Consider the following 19906-nt stretch of genomic DNA (forward strand, 5'->3'; position numbering starts at 1 on the left):
TAAAGGAGGCATTTCTCTGTTGTAGGTCCAGTTGTAGGCTGATTCCCTGAAGTAAACGCAATGAGCAGATGCTCAACTTTTGCAAGGCACCTCAGAATAACAATATGTTTAAAAATCCTTCTATTGGTTGAACTGTTAGCAAGAAAAATGAATCTATAAACAAAGGATAAAAATTTGGCACTTAAGGCTTTTAATTTGTGAATACCTGCTGTAGTTTGATAACATCACAACACACTAAAAACAAAACGCAAAGCAAATAAAAACATAGGGAAGGTTAACCTTAAGCATATATGTAGATGTTGACACTGACAGCCTCAACACTGCATTTAGTTCATTACTCCATATAATCTGATTTTCGCAGGTCAACAAACCTACTCGTTATTTCAATCACACCCTCGATCTTGATCTCAATTATTGATGCTGATCAATTAACAGTTTTTCTCCACCAACCTGTACTGTCTGATCACTTCCTGACATGATTTGAGTTTACATTTACTGGCTTTTAAGCACCTGAGGAAAAAATTTAAATACAGGAGACGTCTGTCAGAGGATGGTGTGACCAAATTCAAGGAAATGATCCCATCAATACTGACTTAATTCCCATCTGTGGACCCAATGGACTGCAGAGTCAGCCCTACTCAGATTGATTTAGTTGTAGATGGAGTGGCAGCTTCACTCTGCTCCACACTTGATTCGACTGCTCCCCTGAAGATAAAATCCACAACACTCATTAAAGAAATCAGCATGAAAACTAGAGAGGAAATGGCATCTATCTCAACTGGAAGTATTTCGTACTGCCTGGAAATAAAGTCTGTTAAGCTATTTAAAAAAAAAAAAAAAAAAACCTACACAAAACTGGAACTGCCTACGATTCCTCCTTAATAGAAGAAAACCAGAACAACCCCAGGTTTCTCTTTAGCACTATAGCCAGGCTGACAAAAAGTCACAGCTTTAACAAACCTCAGATCCCTTTAACCTTAAACAGCAATGATTTTTTTAAAGTTCTTTAACGACAAAATTATAACTATTACAGATAAAATTGAAAGCACTCTCCCCAAAGTGGTCACAGACTGATCAACCACATCTTCGGATCTGTCAGTAGAACCTGACTCACAACTATCCAGATTCCATCCTACTGAACTCTGAGTTATCCTCAATTGTGGCCTCATCTAAACCTACAACTTGCACATTAGATCCAATCCCAACGAGACTGTTCAAAGACATTTGCCCTGATCAGTACATCAATATTAGATTAGATCAACTTATCTAACAGGTTATGTTCACAAGGCCTTTTAGGTTGCTGTTATTAAACCTCTCCTCAAAAAGCCCACCCTTGATCCAGGTGTTCTAACAAGTTAAAGGTTAATATCAAACCTTCCCTTTAAAGCTGTTGAAAGCCTGCTTTGTGACCATTTATATAATAATGATCTATTCGACTCTTTTCAGTCAGGTTTCAGAGCTCATCACAGTACAGAGACAGCTCTGGTAAAAGTCACTAATGATCTTCTCACAGCCTGAGATAAAGGACTGGTCTCTGTTCCGGTCCTGTTAGATCTCAGTGCTGCATTTGATACTGTTGATCATGATATCCTACTACAGAGACTAGAATATATATATATGTTGAAATTAAAGAGACAGCATTAAACCGATTTCAATCATATTTGGCAGACAGGTTCCACTTCGTTAATATTAATGATTCGGCTCAGATCAAAGTTAAACATGGAGTTCCACAGGGTTCTGTCTTAGAACCTATACTCTTCATATTACACGTTTCCTGTAGGGAACATCATCAGGAAACACCATTAACTTCCATTGTTATGCAGATGATACACAGATCTGCTTATCTATGAAGCCAGATGACACTGATCAACTTTCAGATAAAACAGAAGTTATTACATTCGGCTCAAAACACCTGAGAAGTCATCTAAACATATATTGCCTCTTAATGGCGATGCTTTTATTTTCCAGCAACACTGAGGAACCTCTGAACTCCCTCCCTCCTGTAGTTTCTCTCGGATCCAGCTGCAGTGAGTGGAGCAATGCTGTGCTGATGCAGAGAATCAATCTGTCCTTTCCTTTTCTTTCTATTCCCTCAGTCCAACCTGGAATAGCAGAAAGCACCACTTCTGAGACTGGTTCTGCAAAGGTCTATTCATTTTAAAAAAAATTTTTTCCCCCTTTCCAGTCAGTTTTTGCTTGCTTATGTGGAACTGTTGGGTTTTCTCTGGAAAAAGTGCCTTGAAGTGACTGTGCTGTATCTGGCGCTATATAAGTAAAGCTGAATTGAATAAAAAGTTAACCTTTGCTTTTGTACGCTTGGAATTGTTTACATTATCATTGAATCACAGAGGCTGAACTGATGTTCAGTCAGTTTGTTTCCAGAAAACAAAACTAAAGGAATGGCACCTGTAAGAAGTGAAAACAGAACGTGGGAGTTGTTTATTTGGTTATGTTTCAAAACAATGTTTTCACACCTGAAATTGTGACAAAATAAATCTTCACTTTCTGCCATCCTTACAACACAAATAACTCCAGTCATGTTTGTGAATAGCGCCTCCTGGTGTAGGTTTCCTTCACTCTGAAGGTGTTGACTCTCACATTTCTACATGTTTCAGGCCACTAAACACCTGACTATAACGAGCAGCTTGTCATTAAACTTCCTGCAGATCTGCTGCTGCAGGATTGCACCAAAAAATATGACTTTAGAACCATGGTCTGAAATCAGCTCACAGGCTACTGGTGCTGAAATGCTGCATTAACTTAACACTGAGAAGCAGCTCAAAAGGATTCGTACAACTCCATACAGATCAAATAAAATAAGATGTCTTTTTTTTTCAGAAAAAAAAAAGAGGAGGAATGTGAGTGTGTGGCACAAACGGAGGAGGGAGGGAGCGTCGGTGTGTCAAAAGGCTCATCAGAGGTTGTCCTGGAGGAATTGCAGCACCGTGATCTCGTAGTGCTCCCCAGACTGTGGACACCTGATGCTGTGCCGTTCGTTGGGATAAACCTGATACAGTATGAACACAGTCACAGTGTTACAATTTGTAGCAAGTTCAAATCATTTTAGATGTTCCAAGGTCTAATACCAAGAACTACAATCTAACAACTAGAAGCACATTAAAAAAAATAATCTATAAAGTTGCTAGGCCACTGCATTTTAGTACAACACTTACTCTCAGCTGTTGTTTGGGAGTGTGTTTACTTAAATAAAAAACCTTTTATTACCAGCTTACCTGCAGGTTGTACGGCTTTCCTGCTTGGACGAGTTGATACACCAGGTAGTTGGTGTGAAAAAAGTGCACATTTTCATCCAGAAAGCCATGCAGGATCAGCAGTCTGTTTGGCCTGTTTGGAGTACAAAGAACCAAAATATTACACCTACATTTACACAACAGGAAGCCAATCTTGTGATTGGTACAAGGACACTGCCGCCAACTGTTCAAAGCAGCAATAAGTAAAATATAAGCAACATCATACTGCGTTGAAGCTGGTCAGTGCAGTTCTAAAACACCTGAGTATTAACAGGAAGTTTCATCTCCACAGCACTTACTCATTGGGAAGCTTGTCAACATGCAGAGCAACAGAGCAATCGTCGTATCCTTTCTGGTTCTTTTCAGGTGTGTCCAGATACCGCTCTGTGTAGCCAGTGTCGTACGCCCTCCACAGTGTCACTGGAGCTCCAGCAATGGCAACCTGAAGCAATGACAAAACAGTTTTCAGATCATCTCAATAACTGCCATTTCTCAAAACACATGCCAAACACATTTGTCACATGTGCAAAAAAAGTTTGCAATAAGTGCATCTGTGTTTATCTGCTTCCAAATCTGCAAAAATAATCTGTAATTCAAACACGGGAGGTTTCGACCTTAAAGATGTCAGGTCTGTGGATGAGTCCCATGAGGGAGAGAAAGCCTCCATACGACCAGCCGTGGATGGCGACGCGAGTCAGATCCACAAAGTGGTGCTTCTCTGCCACGTAGAGCAAACCCTCTACTTGGTCACTGATCTCCACTTTACCCTGCAGTAGAAGAGCAGATGTTTTACACAGATGCCATGAAAATATATCAACAATATTAAAATAGACTCCAACCAGCCAGTGTGTGACCTGTGCATCTCATATGGAGTTTCTGGGTTCTATCTCCATAATTATTGAAGGTTAAGTGCAATGAGATGACTATGTTGTGAATATCGCTACAAAAGAAACTGGATTCCATGTGACTGGACATGCATGCATATGACGAGGCAGTAAGGAACACAAAAACTTAATATGAACATAAACGAAAATTATTGCACTCCAAATGTTGAATAGATTTCTACCATTTTGTCTTTCACAGCTCCTTCAAACTTGAGTCCTCGCTGGCAGGAACCCCGCCCATCGATGATCAGCACCACATAGCCGAGAGACGCCAAAGTCGTTAACTGCAAATACTTCACTCCTTTGTAAGCGTTGTTTACCAACTGCACCTAGGGGAAAAAAACAAAACAGCGTGCTCTTACCATTTTGTGATCTTGTGACTGATCCCACAACAGATGAATAGACATTACAACCTCAGTACAGTGTGTGGTCACTTGTTCAGCTATCAGGGTTTGTAACTCCCAAAGATTGGAGTTACAAACAAAACCACTCTTTTAAACATAAAACACATAATTGTAATATTTCACTGAGCAATGCAACCGATACCTGCAGTCAGTTGAATGATATTAAAATTCCGAGACTCATCTGATATCAAACAAGTGCTGAGAGCAATCACATTACAGATACTCAAATCAGCAACGTCTGCTTAAACAAATTCAATACAAGTAAAAAACAAAAAGTTAAATACCACACATGAGTTTGTATGAATAATCTAAAAACGGAAGGAAAACTCTTATGTACTGAACTGAACAACTCAGATTCGGTCAATAGAGATGTTGGGAATGAATGTGATTACAAAGCATGAAGGAGTGAACCTGAGGACCACCGTAAACGAAGACCACGGTGGGATGCTTCTTTCCAGGCACCAGATTGTACGGTTTGTACAACATGCCATACAGCTTGAAGCCCGAGGTTCCTGTGAAGCTGAATATCTCCGGATGTGAGACTTCATCCGTTAAATCTGCAATCAAAACAACGAGGTGTTGTCAACAACCATGTCAAAAACAACAGAACTGAGGAAAAAAAAGTATATACATATACATATAAATATATATCTTTTACATCATGTTTTAAATCAAACTGTTTTTTGTGCATTTGTATATATTAGAGCAGCAGAAACTGAAAAATCTAAAATCATTTGGTTTTTCTTGTATTTGTTCTTTGCTTTATTTTAAAAAAGGGAAAGGACTGACAGCCAGACGACTCCAAAACGCTGGCCCAGAACTCGGGCTGCTTGTGGAGCGGGTCGCTGTCCGAGCCGCTCAGCTTGTAGATGTGAACACAAGGCGAAGTGGACAAGCTGCTGTAATTGCTGATCAACACGTCAAAGGTCTGTATGACAGAAAAGAGACAATCCAGTATTACCGTAAATGGCATTTCCAATGAGTTAAAAAACCCAAGCTTATAATATTTCTATACTTTGTGGTGTGTGATGAGTTATGGGTGATTCAATTCTGGGCCATGAGGGCCAGAGTCCGGCAGGTTTTAGGTTCCTCCAAGTTGCAACACACCTGATTTCAATGAGGACTCATTACTGCACTTTTTGGTTTTTTTAAATCAAGGTTGGTTGAGACAGCCACATTAGATTTAGTAGATTTAGGTGTGCTGAAGCAGGGGGAGAGCTAAAGCCTGCAGATCAGGACTGACTAACCCTGAACACTACTTCATTCGCATGAAATGACCTTCAAACTCTCAGACTGAATTATAACACAGTTGTCCTTCTGTACCTTGATTACAATTTTTCTAGGCTCTTTTATAACGCTATCAAATTATGTAATAAAAAAAAAATTAATCACAGACTAAAGATTCACCAGTGACTTCAAAATAAGTTGTATCTTTTAATTAAATTACCTGGCCTGAACAACAGAAACAACTAAGGAATGAGTCAAAATTGGCATGAAAATAAATATTGGTTTTACACAATATTGGTTTTTGGTGCACGGGGAGTCTTCTGTACCTGGCTCAGGGAGCAGTTGTGGGAGAAGCCGGCTTTAGTGAGCCTGACGATTTCACCAGGCGACTCGTAGCTCACCACGTACAGGTGGCGCTCCAGAGGAGAGTCCTTGGTCCCCTGGAAGTAAACCAGCTTGGCTGCTTCATCCACCCAAATCTGAGGACTTGAGGATTGCTGTATGGACATTATGACAAAGACAAGTGGAGATGTTGGGAGATTCAGTTTCAAAATCAGTTAAAAGTCCGTTTCTGTTGTACTTCAGTTACACTGTGCAGAATTCATATCATAATAAATAGCACCAAAGCAATCCTTCACCAGGACAATTTCACAGGAACTTCGATCAATAATTTGAAGGCTGCTGTTTTTTTGTGTGTTGATGGTGTTCATTGGTGTTTGGCCTCACTGTAACCTGAGACTGGACGGGGAGACTTTAGAGATGGACAGTACTGTGGTAAGAGCTCACTTGTATAAAATCTAGATTCAAAAATATCACAAAAATTTTCAGTCTACAAAAAAAAAAAAAAAAAAAGAAAAAAAAAAGGCACTCACTGTGGGAACACAGTATCTCTTCATTACTGATCTGAACTTCGATGAAAAAAAATAGTACTGTTATATATGCTCAATTATCATGATCAATTTATTGCTCAGTGTTTTCATTATGTTGATTTATGAGTTTCTAATCGGTAAAATAATGATCTGGCAGCAGAATATTTAAAGCTTTTACAACACTTGTGGCCGTGTGGGGTTGTTTGGTTGGGGGAGATCACCGGTGCGCTCAATTCATAGATGTCTGTAATCAAACATCACGGTAATTGACCAATAAGTACCTTTGCCCCATTACTGGCCATCACCTCCCACTCGCCACTCGTCAACATCACCTCCTCTTTGACTGAACACCTGAAATCACCTGATAAATGAGTAAAGACGTCAGTGAACATTAAGGAACATTAAGCTTTAATAAAAACTCAAACAACACAAAAAGTAAAGCTAATCTGAGAAAAAGACTAAGAAACACAAGGGACACCGCAACAACAAATCTTGATTTAGAAACAAATTGTTTGTAAAAATGCAAACTTAGAAGTTCAAATTCGGAAAATTAATATACACATGCAAATATATAAATAAAAAGTTTGCTTTAGGTCTGTTAATTTAAGGACTCTAATCTTCTGAACATAAGACGAGACAAAGAGAACCAAAATGACAAAAAATTAAATCGTCTTCAAAAAAAACGACATCAATTTAAATGAAGATCAAAGTATAAACAAGCCAGGTATAGAAAGACACAAATCACCATTCTTCGTATATCTGTTAAAAGATGCACAGTACTGGTATGAAAATTAAGTAGACCCCACAAGTTCCTGACACCAGAAAAAAGGTTAATGGTGGTCATCAGTGAAACAAAACTGTGGCAAGAAGGGCTACATGGACCGACCATGATTACCTTGATAATGGTGCATCCAATTCGAATATTTCAACACAGCAAAGACAGGTAAAGGTACATTTTTTTGGTTTTGTTTGCACTTAGGTTCTCTTATTTTAAAGGTAGCCGGCCGCTATATTTTTTCCAAACAGTTTTACTGCATGTGCACTAATTTTCATTAGATGCTGATCTCTTGTTCGCCATATATGTGGCCCACTGGTTACAAAATGCCCGATGCCAACAGATATGAAGAATTTCTCTGAAGCATTTATGTGAGAAGACAAATTGAGAGGATTTAGAAATAACGATACTCTGTTGTTGTCAGCACTCAACAAGTTGAGACTACAGGCATGTAGGTGAAAGCTCCATGTGGCAAAGAGACCCTTGAATAGCCTTTAAAGACTTGAAATCACCAGAACTGGTTAGCATCTCTCTTCATGAGTTCAGATGTTGGACAGTTATGTTGATGGACGTAGACCACGCTACCACTTTTAAAAACACTAAGCATGCTTTAACAAATAAAGGTATGAACGATTACAATTGTTGGTGTGGTATTAGGAAACACACCATATTAGAAAACACACTATGTGGCTTGGAGGAAAACAGCATCACTACTTACAACCAGATGCAGAGCAAAGAAGAAATTTGAGATTTTTTTTTTCTTGCCATTTTGTTTGCAAGCAGAGGAAGTGACTTTTAAAATTCAAACAGCAGCCTGAGTGTTCCACATTACGTTACCTTCAGTGTGTGTGTAGCCTTTGGCCCACTGATATCTGCTTCGCTCCAGTGCTGAGGTGATCTTATACAGGTGACAGAAGCCAGTTCTCGTCTCATTTACAATAATGAAGGTCATTTCATCCTCACTGGTTTGGACGAAGGGATGAAAGATGTCATGGACCTGGAGACAGACATGAAGTCACACAATTAAAGTTTCAGGAAGTTGCTTTCAAAGAGCACTGTACTGCCAAAAGTAATTGCTCAGCTATCAAAATCACTGAATCCGGCTGATCCAATCAATCACTTCCATGGCCAAAGGTGTATATAAGGAAGTACCTAGGGATGCAGACTATTTCTACAGACATTTGTGAAAAAAGGGGTCGCTCTGAATTCCAGCATGGGACAGTGATAAGATGGCACCTGTGCAGTGAGTCCAGCTGGGAAACATATTACACAATTAACTGACAGTATTACAACAAAGCGGAAGCTATTGATAACACCAACACAAAGTGGTAGACTGCAAAAAGAAACAAATGGCACCTGTCTGACTGCACTGTACCAAGTCTAATGTTTAGTGGAGTGGTGATTATAGTCTGGGTTATTTTTGGGGATTTTGGCTCCGCCCCTTAGTTTCAGTGAAGTCTTCAGCATTCCAAGACATTTTGGACGATTTCATGCTCCAAAGTTTGAAGGGACAGCTTGGAGATCACTCTCATGCATGATTGCACACCAGTGCACAAAGTGAGGTCCATAACGACATGGGAGAGCGAGTTTGGTCTCACAGCGTGGCAGAGAATCTTTGGAATGAATTAGAACGCAGACTGCGAGTCAGTCCTTCTCATCAATGTCTGACCTTACAAATTTCCTTGAGGAGAAATAAAAAATTGCCATAAACACCTATAAACCTTTTCAGAAGAGTTGAAGCTGCAAAGCATGGACCGATATTACATTTTATAAGTTAGGAAAGAGATGTCTCTCAAAAACATGTGCATGAGAAGGAATGCAAATCAACACTTTAGGCAATATAGTTTATAATAAAATTAGGACAGGACTGACACTGCAGCTGTTTGTTGAAAACTTATCCTATGCTGCTCAATGCAGTAAATGATAAATTTTCCAAGTTGGTGATGTTACTCACATTGATCCAAATATCATTGGTTTCTTCATAGATGATGAAGGGCTGGACCGTGTCTCCTAGAGCCTCCAGAGTTGCTTGTCTTTTGTCTTTGTCCAGGTTTGCAGGGATGAAAAGTGCATGAGGGAGCATGACCAGCTGCAGATGCCGCTGCTGTCGGTCCATCATGAATGCGTATGCACTGGCACACAGAGAGAAAAGAGATGAGCGAGGACTCAATCACTCTTGAGTTATATATTTTTTTAAATGTATTTTTTGACCTACGTAAAAAATAAAGTAACTTACTATCGACCATCTTTTGTCCAGCCGACTCTGGTCATGTACTCGACATTGGGAAACAGAGTGGTGAAAGGCACAGGCAGTTCCTTATCCTGTATGCTGACAATCTGTCAAGAAGAAGGAGAACCACACCACAGCAAAAACTACTTCAGTGTGTCGTTTACAACAGAAAAAACCCAAAGGTGACACTGAATGAGTCCTCACTTTGCCAAGGTTGTCTGTCTTGATTTCTGATATTTTGAGAGTGATGCCTGGATTCGTGCTGCCTGGAAACAAATTGAAGTGAGTTTGGTATCAAATTACCAGAAAAAAAAAAAACCTTAAACCCATTTAGTTAACAGATATAAAATCTAAATCAAATTCAATGACAATTAGGAAGGAGCAACAATGAAAGATAAAAATGTGTACAGTGTACGAAGAGACAAGATGTTTCCCTGCTTTCATACCTGCATGTGGGTATCTGTAGATGTCCGTCTTGCGCTCCTCCAGGGTCGAAGATGGGACGTGGACGATCTCCACCTGAGACTCGTCCACCTGTTCGTACAGAATCTGCAGTGTCTTACCGTCACCATTGTCTGGGTCAAAAAGTAATGACAAGAAAACTCAGTAAATATTGCAATTTCAGCTCAGTAATCCTGAACAAAACCTGGAAAACCCACCACTATTAAAATAACTGGTTACTAAAAATGCAATTTCTTCAAAAACAATTAAAAGGGTTTTTTTTTTTAATTAAAAAATTGCTTTGGTAGTTATTCTTTCTGATCTACTTTTTCTGTTTTGCACTAGCTTTAGCTTTATAACTATCACAAAAACACGTAAACATTTTGCCTCAGCTAATAATTAATATTCAGTTTGTTCTTGCATCATTCAGCCTTTTATGTTGATTGTGATCAAAACAATGATTTGAGGACAAACACTGCAAGAATGAAGGAAAAATAAAGATTTTAAATGACTGACAAAGAGCAAAAGTGGCTTTCAAACGCTTGCTGGCATAAAGACGATCGAGTTGGCTCGAATGATTATTGTCACTTACCTCTCTGGACAGATGACGGCACGTCTTTACACTTCAATATGTCATGAAATTTTAAATTACAGTCCATTTAAATCCTCTTCCAAACAAAGGAAATATTAAAAAGAAAAACTGGGTAGAGAAAAGCTGCAACTCTTTGCAACTACTAAAGCTCTTTCTGAAGCTTTGATGAAGTTGAATTACTTATTGCTATTAAAACAGAGCAATTGAAAACAGTTCAATATGATTAATTTTATTATTGTTAATAACTGACCATCACAGGCAGCTGGAGACCACCAGTATCCAGTGAAGCGATTAAACTCCTCTTGTGTGACAAAAGTGGCAACACCTGCAGATATGGGATCTTCTTTTGGGTTACCAACACCTGCAGGGGGAAAAAAAATATAAAAAAGGAGACAACAGCACGAGGACAATAAAGTAAAAATGTTGTATAAATGACCCCTGACCTTTATGACAGAAGGTGAGCCTCCTCTCCTCTCCCGTGACGATACTGGTCACCCAGATGTCGTTATTGTGGATGAAGCTGATGAAGTTGGGGTCCCCAGGGCAGATTTTGGGGTCCATTCGTGCACCTGAGCACTGGCTCTTAATCTCTATTGGCTTTAGGGGAGAAGTCTGAAAAACATTAGTGGAGTAAAGGTTTGGAGCTGCAGAAACTGTAACATCTACTCCTGGGATCAGAATATGTCAAAGAACTCGAAACACTGCCAGTCGCTCTTTTAACATGTTTGTACTGGTGTTACGACGCCGCGCGGCGGGCAGACTGGAACTCGGCCGCGGTTGAACTCACAGTAAAGCGGTTGCTGGCGCCGTCACGGCAGTAGTACAGACTGCTGTTGGCCTGAAATAGGAAGAGGCCGCTGCCTCGGTGGTGGTCATACGAGGTGATGCCAAACACCCCCATACGCTTTCTCTCTCGCAGCAGCTCCTCCTCCAGAGAGAAGACACCATGGTGAGGGTTGGCCTGAGGTCAGAGGTCACAGTACACAGAAAGTGTCAAGGCCGGGCCTGACCCACAGGGAGATTTTGTTCAAGCATGAAAACAAGCAAATAGTTTTTAAATAAAATGCTGCAAGTCGTTACTGAAAGGATCAAATAAGACAGCAAACTGGTTACTACTTCTCTGAGAGTACTGAATGAAATCAGCAGTTAAAAGAAAACGAAGACTCCAACAGCTTAGAGCTCCAAATATTTGCACAGGGGATATATTTCACACATTTTCTGATGTACATTGCCATGAAAAAATATTATTGCTTTGGTACAATCTGAGAGCATCGTGTGGGTCGAGTCTCTGCTTACTCTCAGCCATGAAGAGGTCAATTCAGCTCAGTCTACTCAAGCATCAGAACCTTGAGCGTTCTAGAATGTGCCACAGTTTGAAAGCTTTGATACTGTGCTGGGCAAAATCAAAATGATTGATATCTTGATATTTTCTTAAAAATTTGATTTTGAAAAATACAATGTTTATATCAATACAGCATTTTGTGCTAAAATATTAGTTTCAAGTCAACATTTCCCTATTTATTGTCTGCCTGCAGCCTTTCTCAGCATGGCCCCGCCCTTCCCTGATTGCACAGCAGCATAGCGATAAACAAAAACAACAAAAAGCTTTAAGAGGAGGTGTCTGGTGATCTTGGGTGATGGGCGCGATCTACCAATTATATTTACCAATATTTACCAATAATTACAAATGATGCAAATCACCCAAAAGGGCTTTGCAGAGGAAATGAGGATTTCACCAATCCAACGCTGAACAGAAAGACACAATCTGCAAACAATGAAAAAACATGTTCCGACCAAATGCGGAGCTGTGCCCCTGACGGGAAAGAGAGCTTCCTCAGGTTTTCTGTTATTGTGGTCAAACATATGGTCCGTGGACCAAACCAGGGACACCAGTCAAGGTTTTCTGTTTGTTCAACATGTTTCAAATACAAATCTGTCATTTTAAAATGTTACAACACAGAACGAGGCCTGATCATCATTCTCACCTGAAAGTGGGACAGCATTGGTTTCCAACTCAGAGTCAGCAGGGCGTCTTTGCAGATCTTCTTGGGGATGTCTGAGTAGAATAGCATGTTTTCAATGCTGCTGAAAGTCATTCCTGTGAGGGCGCACACACACACACACACACACACACACACACACACACACGATAAAGCTAATCTGACATGTCACACTACACATGAGTCAAGGTGCCACCTGTGTTGAGAGTGGTGTACAGGCGAGCTTTGAGGAACAGACTACATTTAATGGCTAACGGTGACGCAGTTCTGCTTTCTGGACTGCAGATGTCAGGGTAGTCCATTGAAGATAATGATCTCAGACTTCAGGAGGTAGTAACAGCTGAAGGCAGCATAGTGGTGAAGGTCAATCGATGACTTTGAGAAAAGCGTTTGATCGTTGTCTGAAAATGGTCTCCTGTCTTGCAGATATCAAACCTTTACATAAAAAAAGTTTTTCCTAGTTTAATTTTAGTACAAGGGTTTATAGAGGTAATGCGATTTGTGCCCTTCTCACAGTCTTTTTTTATTACAGCTTGTGGAGTTTTATCAGGATGACGAACAAATTACTTCTGTTGCATTCTGGTGCATACGACACCCCCCAAAAATAAATATTAGATCATTTTAAGTGTTTTTTCCAAGCATGGCAAGTTTTCATTTTCATTGTGCAGCTTTGTTTTCATTATATTTGGAATAAAACGGATTCCCTCACATTACATTCACTCCAATAAGGTAGATAGCACAATGCGTCTTCTTCTGCTCCTTTAGGAAGTTTTTCATGCAGCAGACATTGACTTCTGCTTTAAAGACAAAGTGCTTCATGTTCAGATCGTTTTAATTTTTGCTTTGTCCACATATGCCGTATTTAGTCCTTGGGTCTGAACAGGGTCTGCATGTATTTTAATATAACAACTTATGAAAAGTGAAGCCAGTTCAAAGGACTCTAAAATGTCTGATTTGACATTCAGCACAGCTGCTCAAAATTCTACGGTATAGATAATCCATTTAATAATTAAAAGCTACATTATTGACTAACGTTCTTGTGGGTTCAGATAGAACCTGTCCTGTCTCTACAGCTCCAAATATGAACAGGACACAGTGATAATGCACCAGTGTTTTTACTCATGTATTAAATCTTCTACACTTGCTACGCCCATATTACGTTCAAGATGCAGGAGTCAGGCCTGGCCGACAGCGGCACACCCACACGCAGTTCAAAAGAAGATGAAAAATATTAAAGTGAAGTAATTTTAAAAGCCTTCTGCTGTTTTATAATCATTATTTTCTCTGGAAAATTCAGGTCCCATTTTGATCAAAACCAATTGCAGCAATTACAATACTTGTCTACAAGTGTCTAAATGTGTCTACAAATGAATATACTTAAAAAAAAAAAAAAAAAGTAAAGTGAAGCTACAAAGCTGCCACCTGCTGTGTCAGGCTATGCTTGAACCAAGGCATAAATACCGAATAGTCCTGGACTATATATTTATACAGTCTCATCAAGCTTTGGTGGGGGGCCGAATTTGACATAACACTGTTTGCTTGATGCAATGTGGTCAACAAAAACACACAAGTCATTTAGAAGAGTTTCTGAGCTCTACAACCACAGACTAAAGCAGGAAGATGTCCACAAGCCATGGTGATGATCCTGGTTGAGTAAGTTTTACACTTTCTCCAACACACACTGACAAACGCCAGCAAAATCAGGAAGTCAGATGAGAATGACACAGATCCAGGCTGGAAACTCTGACTCAACTGCAGCCACAGTGTTCTCACACAGACATGCCACTTTTCAAAAGAGACTGAAAGAGAGTGACTGAATATCCGTAAAGCAAATAATCACAACCTGCTCAAAGCTTTATAACTAAACTGCTGGTAATTCACTTTAGATTGTTTTCATTTAAAAACAAGATTTGGCAAGGTTGTTTAATCTCAGACTTTGTTTCAAATCACTATATACGACATATTTGTATATAAGACTCAGGTTTGCGTTTTCTCTGCTCACCCAGATAGTAGATGCGGTGAGAGTGCCGACTGGCCTCGTCTTTCTGAACAAACTGGAAGTCATGCGGTGCCTTGAGAGCCACCAGAGAAGCGTTTCTGTGGGTTTTATGGACGATTTTCCGCAGGCCGTCCCACGTGTGCTTTTCCACCTGGAACTGGGTGGAATTCACGTCCTCCATTTCCACCACCTCTGTGCTGTCCGAGAGCTCCTCCACGACCCTCGTGCCAGCTGGGGCCCCTCCGGTGCTGTCAGTGGAAAGACTGAGGGGTGAAAAACTAACGAATCAAAATGTTCCGTTATGAAATATCTTTAAAAGTAAAAAAAAAAAAAAAAAGTCTTTAAATGTTACTTTCTCCAAGCAAAGACAAAGCAACTGTTTCCTAATTCCATGATGGGTCTACTGCTTTGAGACTGAAAAATAACAACCACCACTTGAGAGATCAGAACAAAATTTTTGTACAAAAAAAGACTTTGATGACATTTAATCTTTTTTTTTTTATATATATATGTTAAATCAGACTTTATTGACCTTTGAAACCTATCCTAACATTTACCTTTTAATAATGGCCTTTACTCTGCTTGTTCATTTTTAAAGAGGATCTATTTTTGTACTTTCAGATGGACACTTCTACAAAAGGTTCTGCATAAAATAAATGCATCATTTGAGGGTATTTAAAAAACACACAAAAAGGAGACAAAAAATTCATTTGTTCAAAATAAATGTCATTCTAAGGTAATTATTACTGTCCAAGTTATATTTTTAAGTTTTCCTACCTTTTCTTGCAGTCTTCTGTTTTGTCTTCGATTTTCAGTCTTTTTCGTCTGCGCACTAAGTACTCAACAAGCCTGAACCAGGCCTCACATCCTGCAAAACAACAGTTAAAATCTACATCATTTACAGCAATGTTTAAACCAACTGACTGTCAAAAAACTAAAAAATTAAAACAGGACACTAGCGAGAGGAAAAATTATTTGACACTCTCTGTTAAGCTCTTAACACGACAAACAGAAAAATTGGTTACTGAGGTTTCGGCCTTGGTCCTGGCAGACGTCTCCGTCCTGCTTCATTGAGGAGCTGCTGTTGTCCGGCTGACCGCCGGCTACGCTTCCTGCTGTGTGAAGCTCAGGCTCACAGAGCGAGACTCAGCTGCATGACTGCGACACTTCAACGTCTGTGCCATTACCGTGGCAAATATCGCACTGATAATCCACATTTTTTCACTGGAGGTAGAGGCCTCAGCAAACTAAGAAGTCAACAGAAGTTCATTTAAAGTAAACTCAAAAGCAGCTGCCTTCACCACTTACTTTTTTTCTTTTGTTAGAGCTGTCACAGTATAGCTTGCTTTGGTGTCAATACAAAATTTTTGAGTGAGTTTGAATCATAAAAGATATCTTATTCAATCTATGTTTGAGCTGCAAGTCTCAGACTAATGAAAATACGAGTCAGCGAGTTTTACAGTTGTTTAAACAGAGACCAAAAAAATTGAGCAAAACAAAAAAAGAAATGTGCACAGACAATAACAGGTTATTTTTTCTGTAAACAAGTTTGTCAAAAAGACGGGTATATTTTTGAGGTACTGAGTGTAAAGCAGCTTCAATTGTTTTCCATAACTCACACTGCTGTATTTTCTTACATTTTAACAATTGAATTGCTTTATTTCAAAAACACACTTTGACCTCACATAAAAACAATTGCAAGGTGAATGAATAATAAAAATAACATAATTCAATATCAAAAGTTCAGCTGCATTTTCATTAGAGTACACACATGCTCATCTGTTGGCCCCGTTCCTTAAGATGCAAAAACCTACAGAACAATATTCCTGTTGAGCATCTGAGGAGGATTAGTCTGCATAAAAAACTCCAAAGTCCAACAAACTTTTTGCTTATATTTAACCGTTACCAAATATTCAGGATCATTAATGCAGTCTCTTAATTACTTTTGTCAAAAGCAGTATCATTATTTGTATCCATTTCCCCAGATTCATTTCAAAACATTTCTAGATCTGTTCCACAAACTGAAAACATCTGTAGCTTTGTTTGAGGCCAAACAAACCTCTGTATTTGAATGATTTCATTTTAAACAGTAAATAAACGCTGAAAAGACTAAAGATATTAAACTACTTTATTTGAATACCACTGTTGGAAGTTAATCACTGGGGGAGAGGGGGTAGTATTGCTCCTCTTCTTGTCCATGCATTTCCAGGAGACACAGAAGACACCGGCATCACTTCAGCAAGTGAGTGAACATATTAGGGACATAATTAAAATTGCTGCAAGTTGTGATCAGTCTAGCTTTTTCAGTAAAGTCAGAAGTTTCCCTCTGCACTGCAGCTCATGTCACCCGAGATGATGACTGACAAACTCCACTGGTCTGGATCCCTGCAGTTTCAAAGTGTCCTCACTTCAACACACCTGACAGCAATGATTGGCTGTGATGAGGCTTTCTACTGAGCCTCATGATACATTCAGTAAAGTCAACTGTGTTAAGAGCTTAACACTGAACACATCCAGGACAAGGCCATGGAGGACTGGGACTGGCAGGGAGGCTGAATTCTTACTGAAATGTGCAAAACTGTACAAAATCATATTTTCACCCAAAAAAAAAAAAAAAATCTATGTAGGTTGTAAACTTCAATTAGAGATCCATTGCAGTTATTAGTGTAGCTTTTCTGTATTTCACCCAGTAGTTTCAGTCAAATGAGTTTAGGTTTGAAGACAAATAACTTGAAATGATTGCATCGAATAATTTTTCATTACCTTGACTAACCACATACTTAAATGTGTTCAACGGTCTGCATTAACTTAATTCTACAGAGAAAAAAAGAAAAAGACCACAGCGTGCTGAAAACTAAGTGCACACGGTTTGTGGGGCGCAGCTTGAAGCAGGTGTGAGAGATAAAACAGTAATTAATGAAGTCTCCCACGAGGTCAGGTGAGGACACGGAGTATCACAGTATCATGGCTGTACAGCCTGTGGAGGTGAAACACCTGGGACCGCGATGAGACAGGCGTCAAAGCTGCTGAAACAGGCGAAAGCCTTCCGAGAGAGGGGGAAAGAGAGAGAGGGAGAGAGGGAGGGAGGGAGGCAGGGAGAGAGAGAGGGCGGGAGGATGAAGCATGTTTGGGTCTGAAAACCAGACAGCCGGGAAACAGGAACTAGCTAGCTAGCGCGAAAACTAAGCAGCACATTCAAAACGATAATGAAAATCATCGGGGGTGTTTTGGTCGCGTCGGGTTTTCAACTTACTTTCTCTCTCCGGCCGGAGAGCATGCAGATGGGACTCCTGCTGCCGTCGAGCGGCCGTCGGGGCTGAATCGCGGCGGCTGGTCGGAGGCGTTAATTACAGCAGGGTCCAATGAGCGGAGCCGCTCGCGACGCGGAAACAGGTAGCGGAATCAAAAGAAGGCACAATCGCACCTTTAACCCGGATATCACCCGCTCGCCCTTTGTAAATGGCCTAATTATACACATTCCACCCTGACTGAAGTTTTAACCTGCCTAAAGGAGCGCGCTTTCCGTTTTAATAACGGGGGCAGGTCATTGAGCAGCTGGGGGTCGGACCATCAGAAGCATGTAATCTGTCCTGGTGAACTACAAAATACTGTAATCTCAAATAGGACCATTAAGTCCTCACAGCAGCCCCATGTTACACAAATAAAACAACAATATCAAACGAATTATACTTTATTAATCTGCTTGTCTATAAGCCACTACAGCCCCCAAAATATAATGTAAGAAAAATACTATTTATGGTACTGGTTCATGACCCTCTTGTGGGCACAAGAGATTACAGGAAGTCTGTTTTCACTGAGTTAATATTAGGACCTGTTCTTTCTTAAGCTTTTGTTAAAATATGTCTTTAATAAAGCTTACATTCAGGTTGACTCAGATCACTCTGTTCAGATGGCTGGGAGACCGCCTTTAATGTCCTTCTCTCAAAACTCGAAGCATTCAAATGTCATCATATGTCAACACATTTTCTCATTAGTGCAGATAGGAGACGTCTCAGAGTAAATTGAATCAGGTCAAGCGGTTCAGCTGAACTGATTCAATTCACTTTGGGATGTCACCATATGCATTCCATTAACCTTGCTTTGTCTCGACTCTCTTGTCGTTATACTCTCCTTCAGGACCTTTTCCTGTGGAACTGCAAGTTCATGACCTTGTTCCTCTCAGCAAGTCTGCATCGAGTGGACTGGCTTGCTGTCTGTTAACTTGTTTGTTGGGCTTTGTCCCATTTTTCTCTCCCTGAAACCTCAACCAGTCCGGCAGAAACCTTCTGAACCCAAGTCTGCAGAAGGTCTTTTAAAAAAACAGTATTGAATGTTTGACTTCAGGACAGGAATAGTCAGGGAATTTCTCTTGAAACTAAAATGAATATTTGAATATGAATATTTCAGTCACGATCTTTCTCTTGTACAATCAACCAGGCAAAATTTTAAGGTTTCTAAATGTTTGTAATTAGAGTCCATGCTCTTGTTAGATATGTGGATTTTTATTTTAGCACATTTTATATGAAAATAGTGTCGGAGACATATATAACATTCTTTTATGCTGTGCAAATGACAGACAGTTGGGTGAATTATATCTCACAAAAAAATGAAGCAGCATAAGTCAGAAATGTTCGTCAGATGTAAAGCATTAAGTCAGAGAGGCACACCTCCACAAACTGCATGTCTGCAGTCAGCAATGCAATTTGATAAAATAAAGTAACATTTGGTTACGATGATAAATCTGAATATAGTAGTTATATTTAGATAGAACATGGATAACTGAAAAACTAACAATAGTAGAAGGCAAAAACCTGCTTGTATCAATATTAAGATTTCATAAATGACAGACACACCTGTGAACACGCCACTAGAGTTCAACTTTTTCTTAAATGAGCAAACAGCTATTCCACACACCAAAGACTTTGTGCTTTTCACACTTCTGATTGGAAAAAATGACAGGACAATACAGAGAATCCTTTTTTTTCTTCAAAACAACACAAGTATGTACAAAAAAAAACAACTGCCACCATTTACAAACCAGAATACTCTCAAGTGAACCAATGCTACATTAAAAATAAAAATAGACAATTTTTGCGCTCTTGCAGTTGAAGTCCAATACATAAAAGACCAAAAACAAAACAATGAAATGAGAAAAAAGAAATCAAGTTGATTAAAATCTGTATTCATATAGTGTACAGTGAATAAGCCTGGTTTATGTTAGATAAAAAAAAAAT

At 39.6% G+C, this 19906-nt stretch overlaps 1 protein-coding gene across 1 annotated transcript; it reads right to left on the bottom strand.

Annotated features, from left to right (window-relative positions):
* Positions 1–854: 854 nt before the first annotated feature.
* Positions 855–18019, bottom strand: LOC115382035 (dipeptidyl peptidase 9-like; the record flags this gene model as incomplete). Its single annotated transcript, XM_030083679.1, has 21 exons — positions 855–3007; positions 3234–3345; positions 3551–3693; positions 3866–4018; positions 4318–4464; positions 4951–5096; positions 5329–5467; positions 6093–6263; positions 6917–6996; positions 8248–8407; positions 9365–9542; positions 9647–9747; positions 9845–9906; positions 10087–10215; positions 10924–11034; positions 11117–11285; positions 11461–11634; positions 12659–12771; positions 14676–14920; positions 15450–15540; positions 17926–18019. Coding segments are annotated over 21 exons (2811 nt in total), but the record flags the coding sequence as incomplete, so codon positions are not given.
* Positions 18020–19906: the final 1887 nt, after the last annotated feature.

The sequence above is a fragment of the Salarias fasciatus genome, chromosome 23 (genome assembly GCF_902148845.1).
Source record: "Salarias fasciatus chromosome 23, fSalaFa1.1, whole genome shotgun sequence".
Taxonomy (NCBI): Eukaryota; Metazoa; Chordata; class Actinopteri; order Blenniiformes; family Blenniidae; genus Salarias; species Salarias fasciatus.